General features: G+C 51.6%; 1 protein-coding gene across 2 annotated transcripts; it reads left to right on the top strand.

Annotated features, from left to right (window-relative positions):
* The first annotated feature begins 27 nt into the window (after positions 1-27).
* On the top strand, positions 28-17789 carry FOXRED1 (FAD dependent oxidoreductase domain containing 1). Of its 2 annotated transcripts, XM_090027240.1 has the most exons (12): positions 28-289; positions 841-1058; positions 2770-2880; positions 3632-3750; positions 5439-5533; positions 9767-9868; positions 11209-11285; positions 11811-11971; positions 12708-12837; positions 13949-14053; positions 14217-14502; positions 15718-17789. In XM_090027240.1, the coding sequence occupies exons 1-11, from the start codon at positions 205-207 to the stop codon at positions 14469-14471; spliced, it is 1458 nt and encodes a 485-aa protein (XP_089883366.1). In that variant the 5' UTR covers positions 28-204; the 3' UTR covers positions 14472-14502; positions 15718-17789. The 2 variants fall into 2 exon arrangements, with proteins under 2 accessions (XP_089883366.1, XP_089883367.1); XM_090027241.1 differs by lacking the exon at positions 841-1058.
* Positions 17790-18083: the final 294 nt, after the last annotated feature.

Raw genomic sequence — 18083 nt, forward strand, 5'->3', positions numbered from 1 at the left:
GGGAAGGGGAAAGGGGGCGGGGTTGTCGCAGCAACTGGTTGGCGTCAAGCCTCGAGGAAGACGTGGCGATCAAACTGTCCAACCCGTGCGGCCACGACGTGTCCGTGCGCCCGCCGATTGGGGCCGCGGGCGGGAGCTCCGCCCCTCCTCCCCTCCTCTGCTCTCCTCTCCTCTCCTCTGGTCGGCCGGACGCGCTCTGGCAGCATGATGCGCACGTGCCGGGCGCTGCTTCCCCGCCCCGGGCGCCGCCTGCGCTCCGGGCCCGGGCGCCTCTGGGACCTGCCCAGCGGTAAGTGGCCGCGGGGGCCCGCCCGGGGCTCGCTCTGTGCATCTCCCGCCCTAGGCCCGACCCCTCGAGCCCCAGGTTTTGGACCGCCCCAGGCCGGGAGGGGCGAGAGCCGCTGGCTTGGACCTGCCGCCTGGGGGCTGTGGCGGGCCGGGCCGGGGGCAGCTCCAGCGGTGCGCCGGGCGTCGTGGCGGGGCTGGAGCACGGCCGAGCCCGCTCGGCCGCCTGCCGCCGTCGCACCTCTGCTGCTTGTGCCAAGCTGGAGGCAGCTGCTCATCCTCCAGTTTCCAGCCGAGCTCCTGCGGGCGGCAGAGGACTGGTGGAGATGGGAGACTGGCTGTGGGGTCTCAGCGCGCATCTCCACGGTCACAACAGAGTAGCAAAGTGTGTAACGAGCTTTTCCGAACATCCTTAGCAAACCGCGCGCGCTGCCTGCCCGTGGCGTCTGTACGGAGGGTTTTCTCAGGGCTGGCGGTTGTTCTGGCTTCTGTAGGAAGTGGATTGATCGCAGTGGAGCAGTTCAGGCCAACTAGCAATCTCCTCTCCCTTTGCAGACCTGCAGAAGACGGTGTCAAACTTCCAGAACCAGTTAAAAGAAAATGTCACAAATCTCTTCAAGAACCCCTTCTTTGATGAAAAACGCCCTCCTATGCAGGCAGAGGTGGTCATTGCTGGGGGAGGGGTGATGGGCTGGTCCGTCGCCTACTGGTTGAAGGCACTGGAGCCTAGAAAAAATACCCTGCGAGTGCTGGTGGTTGAGCGGGACACAACAGTAAGTTGCCTCCGAGGGATGCCGCAGTGGAGACCTGGGCTCTGAACAAGTCTCGGATCTTGCAGGCTTCATTTGGGACAGATGCAGACACTGGCCGAGTTATAGAATCCCCCACCGTAGTGCCTGCGTAGTACAGATTTGCACCAATAAAAATGAGAGTAACTCCGGGGTAAATCCACTTAATGAATTTTGGGGACCACATTGTTCTCCCCTCCAAAACCTGGCCAGCGCTGTAGGTCACCAGCTGTGGACCCAGGTAGGGACTTCTGTCGTAGTGGGCAGGCGGTACCGTCAGCTGTGGATGCAGCCAACAGGTTCCAGAACTCGGCGCAGAACCTGCAGCCATGTCCACAGCTGATGTCACTGCCCACCTGGTGCAGCAGAAGCTCTTGCCTGGGTCCGCCGCTGACACCGCCGACAGGTTCCAGTTTGGGGCTCTGCTGCACTTGGTAGCATCACATGTGGACACTGGCAGTAGGTTCTGCATTGGGGCTCCTGAACCTGCAGGCAGCATTGGCAGGTGATGTCATTGCCTGCCTGCTGCAGCAGAAGCCCCCACCTGGGTTTGCAGTTGATGCTGCCGGGCAGAAACAGTCCCACCTGCCCACCCAGCACTGCATGGTGTGCGCCAAATCCAGTGAGTTGGTGGTTGACTGCCTGCAGGTTGAATCGAATCTGGGCAGGCTGAATCTGGCCTATGGGTTACGTTTTGCCTGCCCCTGGAGTAACTGCACCAGAGAGCAAGGCAGACCTTGCCCAGAAAAGAGCCATTTCAGCATGGGTAGAAGGCTGGAGTCCCTGAAAAAAGGAGTTCACACAGCAGTGGCTTGAGCAAAAGGAAGTGGAAATACAGTTTGGGTGTTGTTGGGGGAGGAGGGCTCTTAGCAGCCAGAGCGTTCAGAGCAGTGGAAAGTACACTCCCAAATGGTACCTGAGGCTGCAAGGACTGATTGATGGAGAGGTGGTTGGGATATGGAGGTTGTAGACAGTGTTATGACAGTCAGGTTGTTGAACCCAAACATACCTGAGCCATGCATTGAACTTAACATGGCTGATGTCTTAGTGTTGTGTGATACAGGAGCTCCTGTACTCTAGTCTCGTATCTCACCAGGATGTTTCTCTCCCAATGAATGATACTTTCCTTGTGTGAGTGGTTTAGCTACCTTTGAAGGTGTAATACATCCCTGCTTTTCTAGGCTAACCCCCCCCCATAAATGTGTCATCTGTGGACTTGAGGGGGTAGCTGTCATTTCTAAAAGGGGACTTAGTAAGGGACAGGGAGAAGGGGCATTGGTAAAGGGAGAGGCAGCTTTGCGATTAGGAGTGGGACTCTGGTGGTTGCCATCTGAAAGATCTATGACTTTTCCAGTTCCTACAGAGCAGTTGTCCCGGTGCCTCTCTCTTGGGAGTTTGAGGACGAGCACAGGGATAGAAGGTCTCTTGACAGTAGTTTCCCCTCTGACAGCTATAGGGGATTAGAGAAAAAGCTTTCTAATGGGTGACTGTGGGTCATACTTTCAGAGCAGCTGTCTGTGCTGCTGATCCTTGGGTGGAAATCTGCTCTATTTCTGGAACTGTCCATCTCCATGTGCCTTTCACCACTATCAAAGCCACAAGAATAGGGTACTGAAAACTCTGTCTACAGCTCATGGTGTATCATTTCTTGTCCCTGGTGCCGTGACAGCCTCTCCCCTCCCCTGTCTCCCTGCAGTACTCCCGAGCTTCTACAGTGCTTTCAGTGGGAGGCATTCGACAACAGTTCTCGTTGCCAGAAAACATCCAGATGTCCCGCTACTCGGCATACTTCCTGCGCACAATCAACGTATGTCAGGTTTGGAGGGAGGTGCCGGATCCTTTATTACTCCCCCTGCAAGAGCCCATCAGGTTTGCAAGCTCAATGTCAGAGAGCAGGGCTGGAACGAGGAGGGCTAGGACTGCCAATGAACTGCCTTGTCCCCGTAGCAACAGGTGTAGCTTGGTCCATGTACATGCATCTGTGAGATGGCTGTTACCTCTCAGGTTGTAACCACTTGTGGGTCTGACTGCTGTTGCTCACCTCTTCACATTCTTCAGCAATTTGCATCTTGGAAATACTGCCCAAGTAGTAACTAGGTCACATTCAATGCGCCCACGCAGGAAACTTTCACTCTGGCGTAGTTTCTCTCCTTGGCCCAGCTGATACGGGCTGGGAGTACACAGGAGATGCTCTTCATCCTGGCATGAGGTTCTCTCAGACTTCTGCAGCAACTCCTGCAGCAGATGTAGGAACTGCATTGAGGGGGCTCCACAGGAGGCTTCCAGCAAAGGTTCACCCAGGCCAGGTTCACTCAGGTGGCATTTAGCAACTGGGAGGGAAGACCCCTGCAGAAGCATCAGTTGGGGATGGGCCAGGTAAGCTGGATCCTTCCTTGGTGCAGGGGTTTGGGCTTAGTGATTTCTTGTGGTTCTTTTCAGCCCCCTTTTATATGATTCCAGTGGGCAGAGTTCCTGAGGGTGAAATCCCATGTGCTTTTCTCTCTGCTTACACCTGAGGAAAGCAGCTGCCTAAGTACTCACTGGCACTCTGTTCCCAGGAACATCTGGGAGTCGCAGGCGAGCCAGCCATTGATATTCAGTTTAACCCTTCGGGGTACCTCTTCCTGGCCACAGAGGAAAGAGCTGCCATGCTGGAGGAGAATGTGAGCATTCAGAGGTAAGGCCCTTTTATAGGGAGTATGGCTGTGGGGGCAGGGTGTGGGGCAAAGCTATGGTGGCTGATAACAGCATGTCCTAGTGAGAAGCCTGCATAGTTACTTTGTAGCAGGACTGAGTCTCCTGGGCTTGAGGGCAGTTACTGTTCTTGGCTTCCCAGTTCAGGGAAGGCTCAGTTTCCGTTGGCTTCTGTGTGCTGGGATGCCACAGTGACTGCACAGAGGTGGGGGAGTGATAGCTCATGAAACAGCTGCTGCCTGATTGTACTGCCCCTGAAAAGTTGGCACCTTGTACTCAGAGCTAGCACTGCCTTCACCTCTAAAAGCACTGCCTTCATCTCTAAAAGCCAGAGATTTGTGATGTTGTATAAGCTTTTCTCTGGCGGTGGGTGGCAATCAAGCACAGCCCCTCTGCTCCTCCATGCTGTTCTAACACCTGCACTTTGCCCTAGGCATGAGCTGCTATCCCAGGTCTGGGTTTTCTAGGGTCCTGCTAGAGCACTCCAAGGTTTGGATCCCCTTACACAATTTTGCTACTTCACGTGGCCCTGGCCTCCAGTCTTTCTCCCTCCTCTAGCAACCCTGGGTCTTTTCCTAAGTTTAGGTTTCCAGGTATGGAAAACTTGCTGCTTCTGGTACTGTGGGCAAACCTTCACCAAATGCCAGGCTGAAAGGCTGCAACATTTCTTTTCTCTCATGACCAAAATCCCAGGTTAATCCCAGGCTGTCGCATGTAAGGGGCTTGTGCACTAGTGCCCTGTCTGCCCCAAGCCCCCTCATCCCTGTATTTACCTTATCATACTCCTACAAATGACTTATTTATCTCTGAATGGGTTCTGGACCCCTATCCTAGCATGAAGCAACTGTGGGTCATGCGGGGAGAGGGTGGGGATGCTGATTTCATATTCTACATTCCTCAGCAATGTGCTGAGTCTTGCATGTCCTGTGAAATGCTGTGGGTCTTGACTGATGCTGTGAGGGACGTTGGATGGGGAAATTCCACACATGAGGATTTTCTGCAGAGGATGCCTAGCTTCTGTGAGGTTCTCGAAGCGCCCCTCACAGCTGTGACTCAAAAGGGAAATCTTGAAGGAAGCTGAGCCTCCTGGGCCTTGGATTAGGAGCACTCCACCCTCAGCAAAATTGTACTCTGGCTGGTTCTAGGGGATCTGCTCATTGCAGTTTTATCAGACAGGCCCTATGTACATGGGAAGGATTTTCAAAGATGGCTCTTGGAAGAGAATGGGCTGCTTGGACTTCTTCCCTGCCTGTACTAACTCATGTGCTTAGAGGTTCGTGATCTTAGTGGCAGCATCGCAACATCCCACTTAAAGCCTCTCAGGCTGAGAGGATAGTAGGTGTACCTGAGAGAGGACATATTGGCAGCTGAACTCGTACACTGCTTGATCTTAGCTAGGAGGGCATGAAAACCATTTACCTCCAGTTTCATGATGTTTTTCTCTTTTTAATTTCCAAATTCTTTCTTCCCCTAGTTGATTTCTGTAGAAGCTTTGACAGTTTTGTCTGCGCTGCTCACGTGCACATAATCACAAGGCACCAGAGGTGACCCAAATTCCCTCTTCCCCTCAGAATTATGCTGCTTTCCCCCAGATCTCCCCCACCTACATGTCCTACAGGTTTCCTAAGGCACAAAGCAAGCACATTCTGATAAATGTTTAACAATTTTCAGGGCTGAAGGATCAGAGGTCATCCTGTTGTCACCAGCGCAGCTGAAGAAGAAGTTTCCATGGTTGAATACAGATGGTGTGGCTCTGGCGTCCTATGGTATGTAGTTTCTGAATCCTTGGCCATCCTACAGTGGCATGGAACTGCTGGGCACCATAGCCTTAGTTGCTGAAAATGTTAGGGAGGCAGCTGACAGGATCAGATATTAAATGGAAAACCAAGTTTGAGTGCAGCAAAAAGTAGGGATGCACCAATAAACATTTTCTTGGCCAATACCTATAGCTAATTATTAACCAGCCATGTCACAAACTTTTGATCACCCAGTGGGCTGGCGAGCCATATTCAGAGATGTCACGCAAAGTGGTATCACATCAGGAAGTGATGTCACCTGACTTTTGACACCAATGAAGTGGCAGGGGTTGACATGGTGCTGATTGACATGGCATGCATGCCTGGGTTGACATGGTGCTGCAGGAGCTGCTTGGCTACAACTGGGTTGACCTGGTGCTGGAGAAGCTGTGGGGCAGGCTGGGGTTAACCTGGGGCCTGCCTGGCCTGCCAGTGCCATGCCCGGGTTGACATGGTGCTGCAGGACCCGCCTAGGCAGAACCGGGTTGGCACCAGCCAGGAAAAGCAGCACGCAGCTGAAGCCGGCTTCCCATGTACTGCTGGGGATGGGAGGAGGCCAGCCAGGTCTGCACCAGCCAGCAGAAGCGGCAGCAAAGCCATGTGCCGCTTAGGACTGACTGGTGCACGCTCATCCCATCCCATCCCAAGCGGCACACGGCTTGGGACTGACCGGTGCACGCTCATCCCATCCCATCCCGAGACCTGGCCGGGCTCCTCCTGCCCCCAGCAGCACATGAGAAGTGGCCCCCTCGGGGCCTCACGTGTGGGCAGCCGGGCCCAGAGAGCCACAGCACCCAGGGAGAAACTGGCTGGGGGAGCAAGCGCCGCCTTGCTGTGGGGCAGGGCAGGGCTGGCTTAAAGTGGGCAGGTGAGGAGGCAGGCGCAGGCCGGCAGTGCCAGTGGCCACTGCTAGGCCTCCCGTATGGGGCCGCTCCAGCAGCACAGGGCACAGGCACCGGCAACCATGCACCCCACAGCCCCAGCCCGGCGCCCCTAGCTCCGCATGGGAACTTAACTCTGTTCACCACGTGCCTCCATCCACCACATGTGCAGGCAGGCCGCGGGCCACGCTGCAGCTCCCCTGGCCATGTGCCGGGGCAAAGGGCGGAACCAAGGAACAAGCTGCACACACTGTCCCCAGCTCCTCTAATCGGGCGCAGCTGGGGCAGCCCCACGCTGTGCAGCCCTGGGGGCAGTGGCTGCAGGACCCAGTCCACTGATGAGCCCGGCCCTGCAGAAGTAAGCAGCTCCCCTCCCCTTGCTGCCAGCTGGGGCTTGCCCTGCTCGGCTCACCTTGCCACCACCATGGAGTGCGGAGCAGGTGCCTTGGGCCAGATAAAATGGCTTGGCGGGCCACATGGTGGGCAAGTCTGTTTTAACCAGAGCAGAGCCAAGTGAGGTAAGGGCAGATGCGGGCTGCCCATTGTGGGCTTGGGAGCTTCGTGCTGGCCATGCATCTCCTGCCCAGCTGGCAGTGGGAGACACAATTCTCTGGGCAGGCAGGGGTACACAGCCAGCGCTGAGCTCCCAGGGCAAAGGCAGCAGAGCAGAGAGCCCTGAGCCCACAGCAAGCAGCCCACATCCATCCTGTGCACAAATCTAGGGGGACATGCTCCCCCATACGTCCCCTGGGGGTGCACGCAGTGGTGGGGAGCTGCCCCCCTCCCCCCCCGATAAACCACCCACAGCTTTGTCCTGCTCCCCACCCTGGCCCCAGGTCCTATTCACTACCGTGGCTGGGCAGTGTCCCCAGCCCCTGTCCCTGCCCCACTCCCTCCCTCACTGTGGGGGCCTCGATCTGCACCCCCACACCCCTTCCATCCGCCATGTCCTTTCCTTCCACAGACTTATCTATAGGGAGCTGCTCTCCATGCTGCTTGGCTGCATTCCTGGCCATGTGCATGAATGTGGCTGTGCACATGCACCTGGTGTCCGGGGGTCCTGGCCAGAAGGCATAATTATATTTATCGGTGAACACTATCAGCCACACCAGCCAAAAAAAGCCGATAGGCAGTAATGTCAATTTCCCTTTTTTCAATGCCAATCCAATATGCAACTGATACATCAGTGCACCTCTAACAAAAATGCTAAGTATCTGGAAGTCCAGTATCAAGAGATACCACAAGCTAAGGGTCTTGAATAATTTTAACTGGCTTGTTTACATGGTCACATTTACATAATTTTTAGGGACTTGAATTTCTCAATCAACTATTAACACAAGTTTTCACACTTCATTTCCTTAATGTAATTCTTTTAATGAGGGAGGTAGTGGGAAAACAAGGGGTAGAAAAAGCAGGGAACCCATGTTTGTTAGACTGAACTAGCCTGAAATTCTTAGCTCCTTTTCAATTCTGTTATTACAAAAATGTGCATAGAATAACAGCAAATTATCAATAACAGCATTATCAGTGATCAGTTATCATTAAGATAAAGATGTAAATCTGTGAGACTTGTATGCTGTTGTCCCTGCTTTATGGTTCATAATTGTGGACTACATATGCTAGGCATACCAAGAGACAACAGTTTTCACATGAGATTCCCATGTAAAATCCTAAAAATAAAGTGGGAAGACAAAATACCAAACACAGGTGCTGGAGTGTACAGGAACGATGCACTTAGAAACCACTATCAAGAAGAGGGGTTTGCAGTAGCTTATCCATGTCAGGAGAATGGGAGGAGACTGAATTCCCAAGAATATTTTGTATAGTGAACTTTGAGACAGCTGTAGAAAGTGAGGTTGCCCTCTATGGCAGTACCATGACGTGTGCAAAAATGATATGAAGTTGTTCAACATCAGTGTAGAAAGCTGGGAGGAGTATGCAGAATCCCATCTGATCTGGAGGGAATATCTGGTACTAGGTGCAGCTCACCATGAAGCGACTGTGATCCAGAGGTTGGAAACAGAGAGAGAAAGAAGAAAGTAGCATGCCGCAGACTTGAACTCCAACAACACATGCATCTGTGAAACTTGTAACCAGCTGTGTCACTCCCAAATTGGGCTTGTTGGCCACAAGTGTTTTCATCAGGCACCTGACCAGACCTCTTGCACATACATCATGATCCAGAGGATCAATGGTTGCCTATATAGTGGGGAAACGAGCAGAAAAGGTCCTGCTGAGAACCCATGTCATCAACTGCAGGCTTGGAAGAGGGTGACTAGCCAGTTCAGATGCATTTGCCTAGAAATGCTGGCTCTGTAGCAGGGGTGGGCAAAGTCCAGCCCACAGGCTGGATCGGGCCCACAGCAGACTCCTCTTCCCAAGAGGCTGGTTTCCATGGAGACCCCAGCAGTGGTGGGGCGTGACAGCGCAGGGGCAGGGTTTCCATGGAGACTGGCCTCAACAGCACTGATGGGGCACAGATCTGGGCTGGAATCTGCTCCAAGGCCGGGATCTTGCAGTGTTGATAGCGTGGTCCAGAGCCAGGGCAGGACTGCAGTCTGCTGCCCACACACCCTGGGCAGGGGCAGGCAGGCAGCTCTGCCCTGGCTCTGGGCCACTTTGTCACTGCCGCAAGATCCCAGCCCTGGTCTCCATGGAAACCCTGGCCCTGCGCTGTCACTGTGCTGCTGGGGTCTCCATGGAAACTGGCTGCAGCGATATAGGCAGGGGCTGCTGGGAAACAGGCCAGCCAGATCTGCCATTTTGCTGACCCCTACTCTACAGGATCATATCTCAAGCAACACTTGAATATTTCCTCCCCTGTGGAGAATTATAGATTCACAGATGTTAGGGGCTGGAAGGGACCTTGCAGATCATCGGATCCAGCCCCCTTGCTCTAGGCAGGAAGACAGCTGGGGTCAGGTGACCCCAGAGAAGTGACTCTAGTCTCCTCTTGAAAACCTCCAAGGTAGGTGAATGCACCACCTCTGGAGGGAGTTTATTCCACCACCCCCTGGACATCCCGACTGAAAGAGTTTTTCCTGGTATTAAGCCTGAAGTAGCCTTCCAGGAGTTTGTATCCATTAGTCCTGGTCTTCCCCGGGGGTGCCGTAGTGAACAGTTGTTCACCACGCTCCTGATATAGCGGTAAGCTGCTATAAACTCCCCTCTCAATCTCAACGAACCCTAATAATTTCAGTAGGTGAAGTATTAGCAGGATCAAGCCATAGTTTACAGGCATCCTACATTTTGAAAGCTTGGACAGCACAGTGGCACTTGGTTCATGTCTTTTTGTTCCTGTCTTACTCCCTTATTTCTTCAGGCCTGGAAGATGAGGGCTGGTTTGACCCGTGGTCCCTCCTCACTGCGTTCCGGAGAAAAGCAATATCCATGGGTGTCCATCACTGCTGTGGAGAAGTGACATGTAAGTGAACCCCTTTGCAACTGCAAAGTAAGATCTGCAAATGACACGGATACCTGTGGAGCTACCATGCCCTCATGAGATGATAACCTTTCCAGGCTAGGTAGGGTTGGGCCTGGTCTGCACTTGGATGCCAGATTTCACAGGAAATTGTAGGACTGAGAGCACCAAGCAGTATTCAGCGCCGGTCCAGCAAGGGGCCGGTGTCATCTGTGTTGCTGAAAGTGATGGGTTTCAAATAAGGTGAAAAATGAATATAGCTAACAATAAAATAAAATGCACAGCTGTCATAGCTGTTTAAGAACTTAAATCAAACAGAACATCAGCCAGGGCATGTACTGGAAATATAGCTCTGAAACATGATGGAAAATGGTGCCACTTGCTGACTAAGATGAACCTGCAGGTCCTGTGTTTTTCCTTGCCACTACAGAGAAGTGATGTTGCAGACCCTGAAGGCCCAAGGTATAGAAAGCAGCTCCCAGTCATGCTTTTGAGCATTAGTAAAGCCATTGGCTATAGTGGGAGAGACAGAAATTAGAGGCCAGGACTTGGCAGGTAAAAGCTCTTTCTTTTCCAATCAGATCATAATAAAGTAAATGATCAAAACTTCCCTGTTTTATGGTCCATTTCTTTGTATGTTTTGTAACATTTGGAATAGATAAAGTGTTGGAGAATATATCCTGTTGGATATGATCCAGTCCTTCTGTATGAGACAGCTCAGTGTTACCCCAGGGATTTTTATACCTCTTAGATCAGAGGTAAATGCCATGTCTGTACATCTGAAGAATCAGACAGTTGGTAAATGAGCAAACAGGAGTTAATGGAGTAAATTCAGGGTTGAGAATCAAGATATGAGGTCTCTCTCTGCCACTGACCAAATCACATATCTTTCTGTGCCTCAGTTTTTCTGTCTCAAAATGGGCTTTGAGAGATGAGGGTGGAAAGCGCTAGAGCTCTTTTCTTTGCCCTTTCTTGGTCGCTGGTGGCTTACTACAAATCAGATTCCTCAGCAGCACATTCAGTACTGATGCATTTGTTTATTGCTGCGACTCACCGGGGACCTGGTGCCTACCTGTTGCCATTTGCAGAATGATACAAATCACTGAGTAAACACAACACAAGGAAGCTTATGGATGCACAGCTATTTGTTTGACTTGTCGGTTTATGAAGATACTGGCCATGTGCAATTATACATTGTTGCATAGCAGTGATGGGTCCTGTGAGTCCTGTCCCCATGCTTTGCCCTCTCACTAGCCCTTCTCTTTCCCCACATAGGTGCTTGTTGGGGTTGCAGGTCTGAGTGGATGGCCATCTTGCTGCATGTTTCTTTTCCTGTTTCACAGCTTTTACCATGGCCTTTTACGACACAGTGACCCCCACGGGGGAGGAGCGGACGGTGTCCCGTATTAAGTATGCCCGTGTAAGTAACTCCATGAGAAGCTTATCCTACCTTTGTCCCTGACTCACTGCGTGACTTTGGGCAAGACATGCTCTCTACTTTGCTGTCTCCCACTACTTGAGAAGGAAACATGTTAACATTGTTACATTTCTGCAGAGTGACTTGCTGGAGACCATATTCTGAGTCTCTGGCAGAGCCAGAAGTGGAATCCAGGCTTTCTGGATTCCTTGTCTCTGCCAAACGTCTCCTGCAGACCCTGTCCAGTCACTTTTGCCTCGCTCTTCTTCCCTTGCTCCCTCCCTATAAGATGGTGTTCTTCAGTATTCATTTCTAGTGCAGTGTAGTTAAGAGGGGCATCTTCTCTGTTTGTTCCATGACATCCTCTTCAGTGCAGTGCTCTCTCACTGTGCTTGTCAGTGTCTGAAAAGCAACCTTCTCCTAATATCTGGAGTCTTTGTAGGATCTTAGTAGGAGATCTGGGCACCTCAGAGTCGGGCTGGGGCTGGGGCTGGGGCACTCACCCTTCTCCCTTCTGGGTTTTTTCAGATACAGATGCCTGACAGTTTGGAGTACTGCCAAGTGGCATGTGCCATTGTGGTCAATGCAGCAGGAGCCTGGTCCAGGAAGCTGACAGAGATTGCAGAAGTTGAGAGTAGCGTATCAAAGACCAAGCAAATATTTAAGCTACCAGTGGAGCCCAAGAAAAGGTATGGATGAAACAAAGCCACCTGTAGCATGGGCCAGAGGTGGAACCAGTATGGAGGGCAGGTGTGATTTGGGAATCTGAGAAGGGCCTTAGGGTGCTCTACTGGGCTGACTCTCAGGAAGGCTGGGCCTTTCCCAGTGGGATTGTGAAGGTTGGTCTCCAGGGTACAGGGAGTGACTTTCGTCTTGGGATCTGTTTCCTGTGACCCGCACTCCCATTCCTGTGTTAACAGTCTTTATCCTAAGAGTTTAGTTATTTAACATAGTGGTCTCCCTCTACCCCTTGAATGATTTATAGTTTCCTGGTGGGCCTTATCCCACCACGTCTGTCTAGTAAATAGGCCTATTCTGAGAATTTCTTTCCTATTCCTCTTCCTTTCCAGTCCCTCCAGGGAAGTACACAGCTGGGATGGGTTGGGTATGGGTTCAGTGCTGCAGTGTATTCATTCCTGCTGTGAAATGCTCTGTGCTCCCTAGAATTGCTTGTGCTGTGCAGTGAAGCTTTCACATAGTGCAGTGCTTTCAGAGGAAAGGCAGGATGCTCAGATTCTCTCTGCTCAGGTTTGGTCTAAGCAACAGCTTAGTATACAAGACCCAAAGATAGTCCCCATCCCAAGGAGCTTTCAGCCTCCAGAATGCTCTTCCATGCGCCTGCTCTGGTCACCCAGGTCTGTGCACTCCTGAAGAGAAGAGCTGGATATCCAGGCCATTGGCCAAACAGCTGTCCTCTGTCTACAGGTACGTGTATGTTTGGCACAGCCCAGACGGGCCTGGCTTGAACTGTCCCATGTTGATTGACACTACAGGGGCCTATTTCCGCCGAGAAGGTTTGGGAGGCAACTACGTGGGAGGCATGAGCCCTGCAGAGGTGAGTTAAATGGGGTCTCAAGGAAATTGAGATCAGAGACTCTTCCAAGAGGGCAGAGTGGGAAGAGGATCTCTGTGAAACAAAACCTTTTGGACATGGGAGCGAGGGCAGCAAATCAAGCAAGACCCAACAGGTAGTGAGACCATAGCAGTCCACAGGATGTACAAGCACCAGGCACCATCACCAGCCCAGTTCTTCCTCTGCCCAAAGTCAGTTGACCAGTCACCTCTGCCCTGTCCTAAAAATCAGGCTCGTGTCACAACCTTCCCCAGCAATACTACCTGTTGGCTATTATCCTCTCATATTTAGTCTCAGTTGGGAGTACTCTGGGCTTAAATCCATCCCCCCTTAAGAGCTAGCTTCCCTGTGATGCTGGGTGCTGTGGGGGAGTGGTAGCCTCATGCATAGTTTCCATTAAACGGGAACCAGAAGAGGAGAAGGGATGACTTTAATTGTGTGGCAGTGCCCTCTGGCAGGCACCAGTGATGCTGAGGAGCAGTGAGGGATGCTCTTCCCAAAGAGGGAAGGGTGGGGCGCCAAGGTAGGCTTCCAAAGGGCAGCAGGGACAGCTCTGGCTGGTCTGAGCCATTTGTTGTGCAAGTTCCTTGTGGCCTGGGCCACACTGTTCTGTCTGCACTGGACTGCATGAGTGAACTTAGTGGGTGCTATTTATAGATAGGAAATCCTGGCGGGAGGTGGTGGAGTTTGGTTGCACAGGTACCCACCCACTCTTTGCAAACCTGCTGGCAGGTTCTAGGCTTTCTGACAGGTGCTGCCACTCACCAGCTCCTTGAGCTCCCAGCTTCAGGGCCTCACAGGAGCAAAGCACAGATGAACCAGTCCCAGTCTGTACCAGTAGTATCCTTGCTTCCCCAATGTCATCTTTAACTTCTGAGTCACTGTTCCCAGTAGTGGCAGCCGAAAGGCCAGCTCTCCTCCCTCCCTCCCTCCCCTGCAAGCAGTTCTGCTACCTCTGTGATGTCCTCTGAGTGCCAACCTAACAGCAGTCCATGCTAGGTCAGGCTGCAAACAGAGCTCCCTGCCCATATCTTTGCCGTTCTCAAATGAACACCAGGGCCATAGTGTTTTCTCTCTCTGTTCCTGTCTCCAGGACGAAGAGCCGGACATTCAGGACTTGGAGGTAGATCACGAATTCTTTCAAGAGAAGGTTTGGCCCAAGTTGGCCCATCGAGTTCCAGCATTTGAGTCCCTGAAGGTAATAGAGGTTTTGGATCCCAGTGTGTGTTGTTCACCCTTGAGGGGAAGGCAAGGAAAGGAACGTCACACCCTTTCTCTTTCCATTTTTGGTCCCTTGCCCTACAACTGATAAGGGTTTTCTTGGTTTATTCACAGGATCTAAGTGTGTTTCTTTTTGACAGGTGAAAGGCTCCTGGGCTGGCTATTATGACTACAACACATTTGACCAGAATGCCGTGCTGGGTCTTCACCCTACAGTGCTAAACATGGTCTTTGTCACAGGGTTCAGTGGGCATGGGCTACAGCAGTCACCAGCAGCAGGCAGGGCTGTGGCTGAGCTCATTCTGAATAAAAAATTTGAGACCATCAACCTCAGCAGGTTCTCCGCCGACAGATTCCTCTCTGGGGAGCCGGTTCTGGAGAGGAACATTGTCTGACTTCCCCAGGGGGCTGAAACCAACCCTAAAGGTGAGCCCATCTCCATTATGCCTTTGGTCAGTACTACTCTGTCCTTCCATGTCAGGATCATGGAGCTGTTCTGTCTTACAGCAAGCCCATTTCTGTACTGAAACTGAGGTGTGCAGAAGGGGATTGGCTTGTAAAAGGCCATATAGTGAGTCAGTTGCAGACCTGAGAACAGATCTTGGCCACTAACCAGCACTGCCTCCCAGGAACTGTTAGTTTTAATTGTTCTTCCCCCTCCCTTCCTTCCAGCTGACATTCCCGCTTATAGTGTGGTAGAGATTTTCAGAACAAGGTTAATCACCAGCCTATACCCCATTGTTGCCATGTTCCTTTTTCCACTTATGTGGGGTTTCTACCATCTTTTGAGGACCTTAATGAAGTTTGGAGCTGAGGGAAAGTGCTGCCTCATGAGCTTAGAGATTGGTAGCTGCTGTGCATTGCCCCAGAGCCACTACCAACATGGGCCAGACTCAGCCTGGTGACATGCAGGGCAAAGATTGCCTGTCCTGCTACCCCCTCTGAGCTACTTGTTACCTGTTCTCTTAGAACTAAGCGGTCTCCTTCAAGTACACTGTCCTTCCCCCTTGAGTCTGTAATAGCACTGACCCATTCCAGTATTAACTTTTCCACAGTCATCTAGTCCCTGCAAGGCACAGAGGCTCCTCATGACTTTTAATAAACCTGGGAACAAAGAAGGAACTTCCCCATGAACAGAAACTAACTGAGGTTGCTGCAGTTTATTGTGTTCCACCTCCTGCATGTAGGGTGAAACTTTAACTGCAGCTGTATTGCAGTCCCACAGGCATGCACCGTGTTACACAGGGATCATGCCATCCCAGAGGAAGCTGTATTCCAGCATTTTTTAGCATCATCTCTGTGTGTTGAATCTTAACATTCACATGATGGGGCTGCATAGTACTTTAGGCTGAAGGATGCAAAGAAGGAGAGATTCTTGGTGCTGTTTAGGGAAGAACCCTAAAATAAACCCTGATTCAGCCTCTGCCATCATAGATTGCATAGTGTTCTTCCACAGAACAAACCTGTGCTTCTCCCGGGGGTTTTAAATAACATGGTGAAGGAAGCTATAGGGACAGCAGACATTAGCTCCCCAGTAGTCTCCTGAGATCCTTGAGTGAAAGATACCTGCAAGAACAAATTTTTCTGAATCCTTTTCGGAAGCCTGAGGACTCATTGTGATCCTAACTCTACCTGTTGCAGATGGAGCCCTGGCCAAGGCAGGAAGATCACATTGCTCCGGCCAGAGACCGACAAGATTCTACAGCACGGCTAGCAGAAGCCCTTGGGCAGCCATGGTGCTGGCACAGGGGAGAGTGGGTTCTAGCTGACCTGTGGTTCCTGACTACATAGAGCACTGCCAAAAAGTCACTCTTTATGTTGCTAAACTGTCACCGTACTGATATGCTGCCTTCACTTCAGGGAACAGAACTGAAATTGATGTCTGCACGATGCAGAGATCAGGGCTGTTCCAGGGTTGACACAGCTGGTTCACTTCTGATGCACAGTGTTGCATGTCTCATTGGCACAGCACAGTTGGGATGGTTAGACTATCCAACTCCTGATCCATGGTTAAATCCCCTCCCTGCTTTGAGATAAGTACTGGAGTGGCCATTTGCTGGCAGTGGTTGCACCCCAGTCAGCAGCATCTCAAAGCCAAGCACTGCAGGCCTTGCTCCTTATTTATGCAGCTGCCCATCTCCACCCAACAAAGCTTTCACCTGTACTGCTGAGGGAGCGCCCAAGGAAGTTTGCTTAGGCAGAAGAACACTGCTGCTTTGTCTTCTAGGAGCAGCCCATTCCATGGTCAGGCTAGACAAGGAAGGCTCAGCGCATCCCCGTGCTGTTCTAGAGCACTAACATGCGCTGTTCTGTCCCTTACTCCCTTGCTCTGCACTCCCCTGCTGTATTTCTCTGGGCTTATCCCTGGTCTGGGAGCCACAGAGCAGGGATGGTTTTCTAGGCCTCCTCTAATGGCCTTGCGCACTGTAACCTGTCTGGACCCTCACTCATGCCCTGCAGGTCTGAGCTGATGCTGCTGAAGCCTGTTAGTGTCCTATAGAAGCCTTAGGGCACCTTAGCCTTGATGTTCAGTCTCCTCACCAGCTCTTAGTCTCTCCCCAGCTCTGTGGAACTGTGGTGCCTCTTCTCATGGCTACTGGGCTTCATAACACTGCTGCTCTGACTCAGACCAAAGGGCTGGGTACTTTTATGTCTGCCAGATACCCAAATTCAGTTCACCTGCCCCAGGGAGCCTCTGGCTTCTACCCAAACCATGGCTGCCTGTACAGGGGTTCCCTGGATACTAAGGGTAGGGTTTAGTGTGGGGAGTAGGCTGGTGCCTACAGTGTTCCCCACTAATGGAAGCACTTCAATTTTCCCCTTGCCATCCTCCATTCATGCTTCTTGCTGGGAACAGCTGGTGGAGGTATGTTTAAGAGTATCCAAGGTGGAGGAAGGGACTAAGGATTTTGTTTGAGCCTTGTGGGACTTGGACTGAACCTCACTTGGTTGGAGCAAGTGCTTTTTCTGGTGTCTCTAGTCCCTTGGAGGCTCTCTGCTGCCTTTGTGAATGGCACTTCGTTACTAAAGGCAGGGTAGATGTGCATCTTTATATATTATATAAGATATCTATAGAAAGCACAAGTTTTTGGGAACTCGGGTTCACTTCACACAGATGCTTGGTCACTGCTGAGCATGTCCCAGCCTCAGCTGAAGCCACAAGAAGCTGTAGGGACTTGATGCCTGAAGACTGGTCTCCTAGTATCAGTCTCTCATCACTGGATCCCTACTGAGCTGAAGCAGCTGATCCTCCTGCCTCTCAGATGGGAAATGTAACTTCAACCACTACTCCTCTATTCCTCAGGTTGGGAACCTGCAGAGCCAGGCAGCTGGGATTTCAGGCATGGAAGAACAAAGGTTGGAGGCTCCCATTGCTCTGTGCAGGGCATCTGGAGCGACAGGAGTGGGGAGTGCTGTGCAGTTGTGGTGGCAGGGAGACAGTTGAAAAGCTGAGATGCAGATGTTCTGGAGATGCCATTTTACTGTTAGACCCTGCAACCACCATCTTATACCATTGCTGAGTCTCTAGGAGGGGTATAGAGAGACATGGGGAGGTAGGCCTGAATTGACTGCATCCTACATACTTTCCTGCTGGCCAGAGCTGCCCCTAAAGACTCCACTTGCATATCAGGGATTGTATCCAAGGCTTGGCTCTGATTGATTGTATTTCTGATTTGTAATGAAACAACAATAAAGTGATTCAGTGACATTGAGCTGGCTGCACTGGGGTGGAGGGGGAGATGGAAGCTGATTTTTAGGGGCTGTACTTTAAAGAGGGATGCTTTATATCACCTGGCACACCACAGCCACATCCACATCCACCTATCAGCCAGTTTTTTTGTATCTCCCAGTTGTGTTATAGAACCATAGAACTGAAGAACCAAAAGGGACCTGCAAGATCATCAAGTCCATTCCCCAGCCATGGGTAAGTTATGGTCACCTGTGCAACATGGGAGGAGCAGAGAGAACTGAAATAAGCCTGAGGGGCCATATGAAAGCCAGTACAC

Source organism: Crocodylus siamensis, chromosome 14, assembly GCF_052110815.1.
Source record: "Crocodylus siamensis isolate JL-2025a chromosome 14, ASM5211081v1, whole genome shotgun sequence".
NCBI classification, from domain to species: Eukaryota; Metazoa; Chordata; order Crocodylia; family Crocodylidae; genus Crocodylus; species Crocodylus siamensis.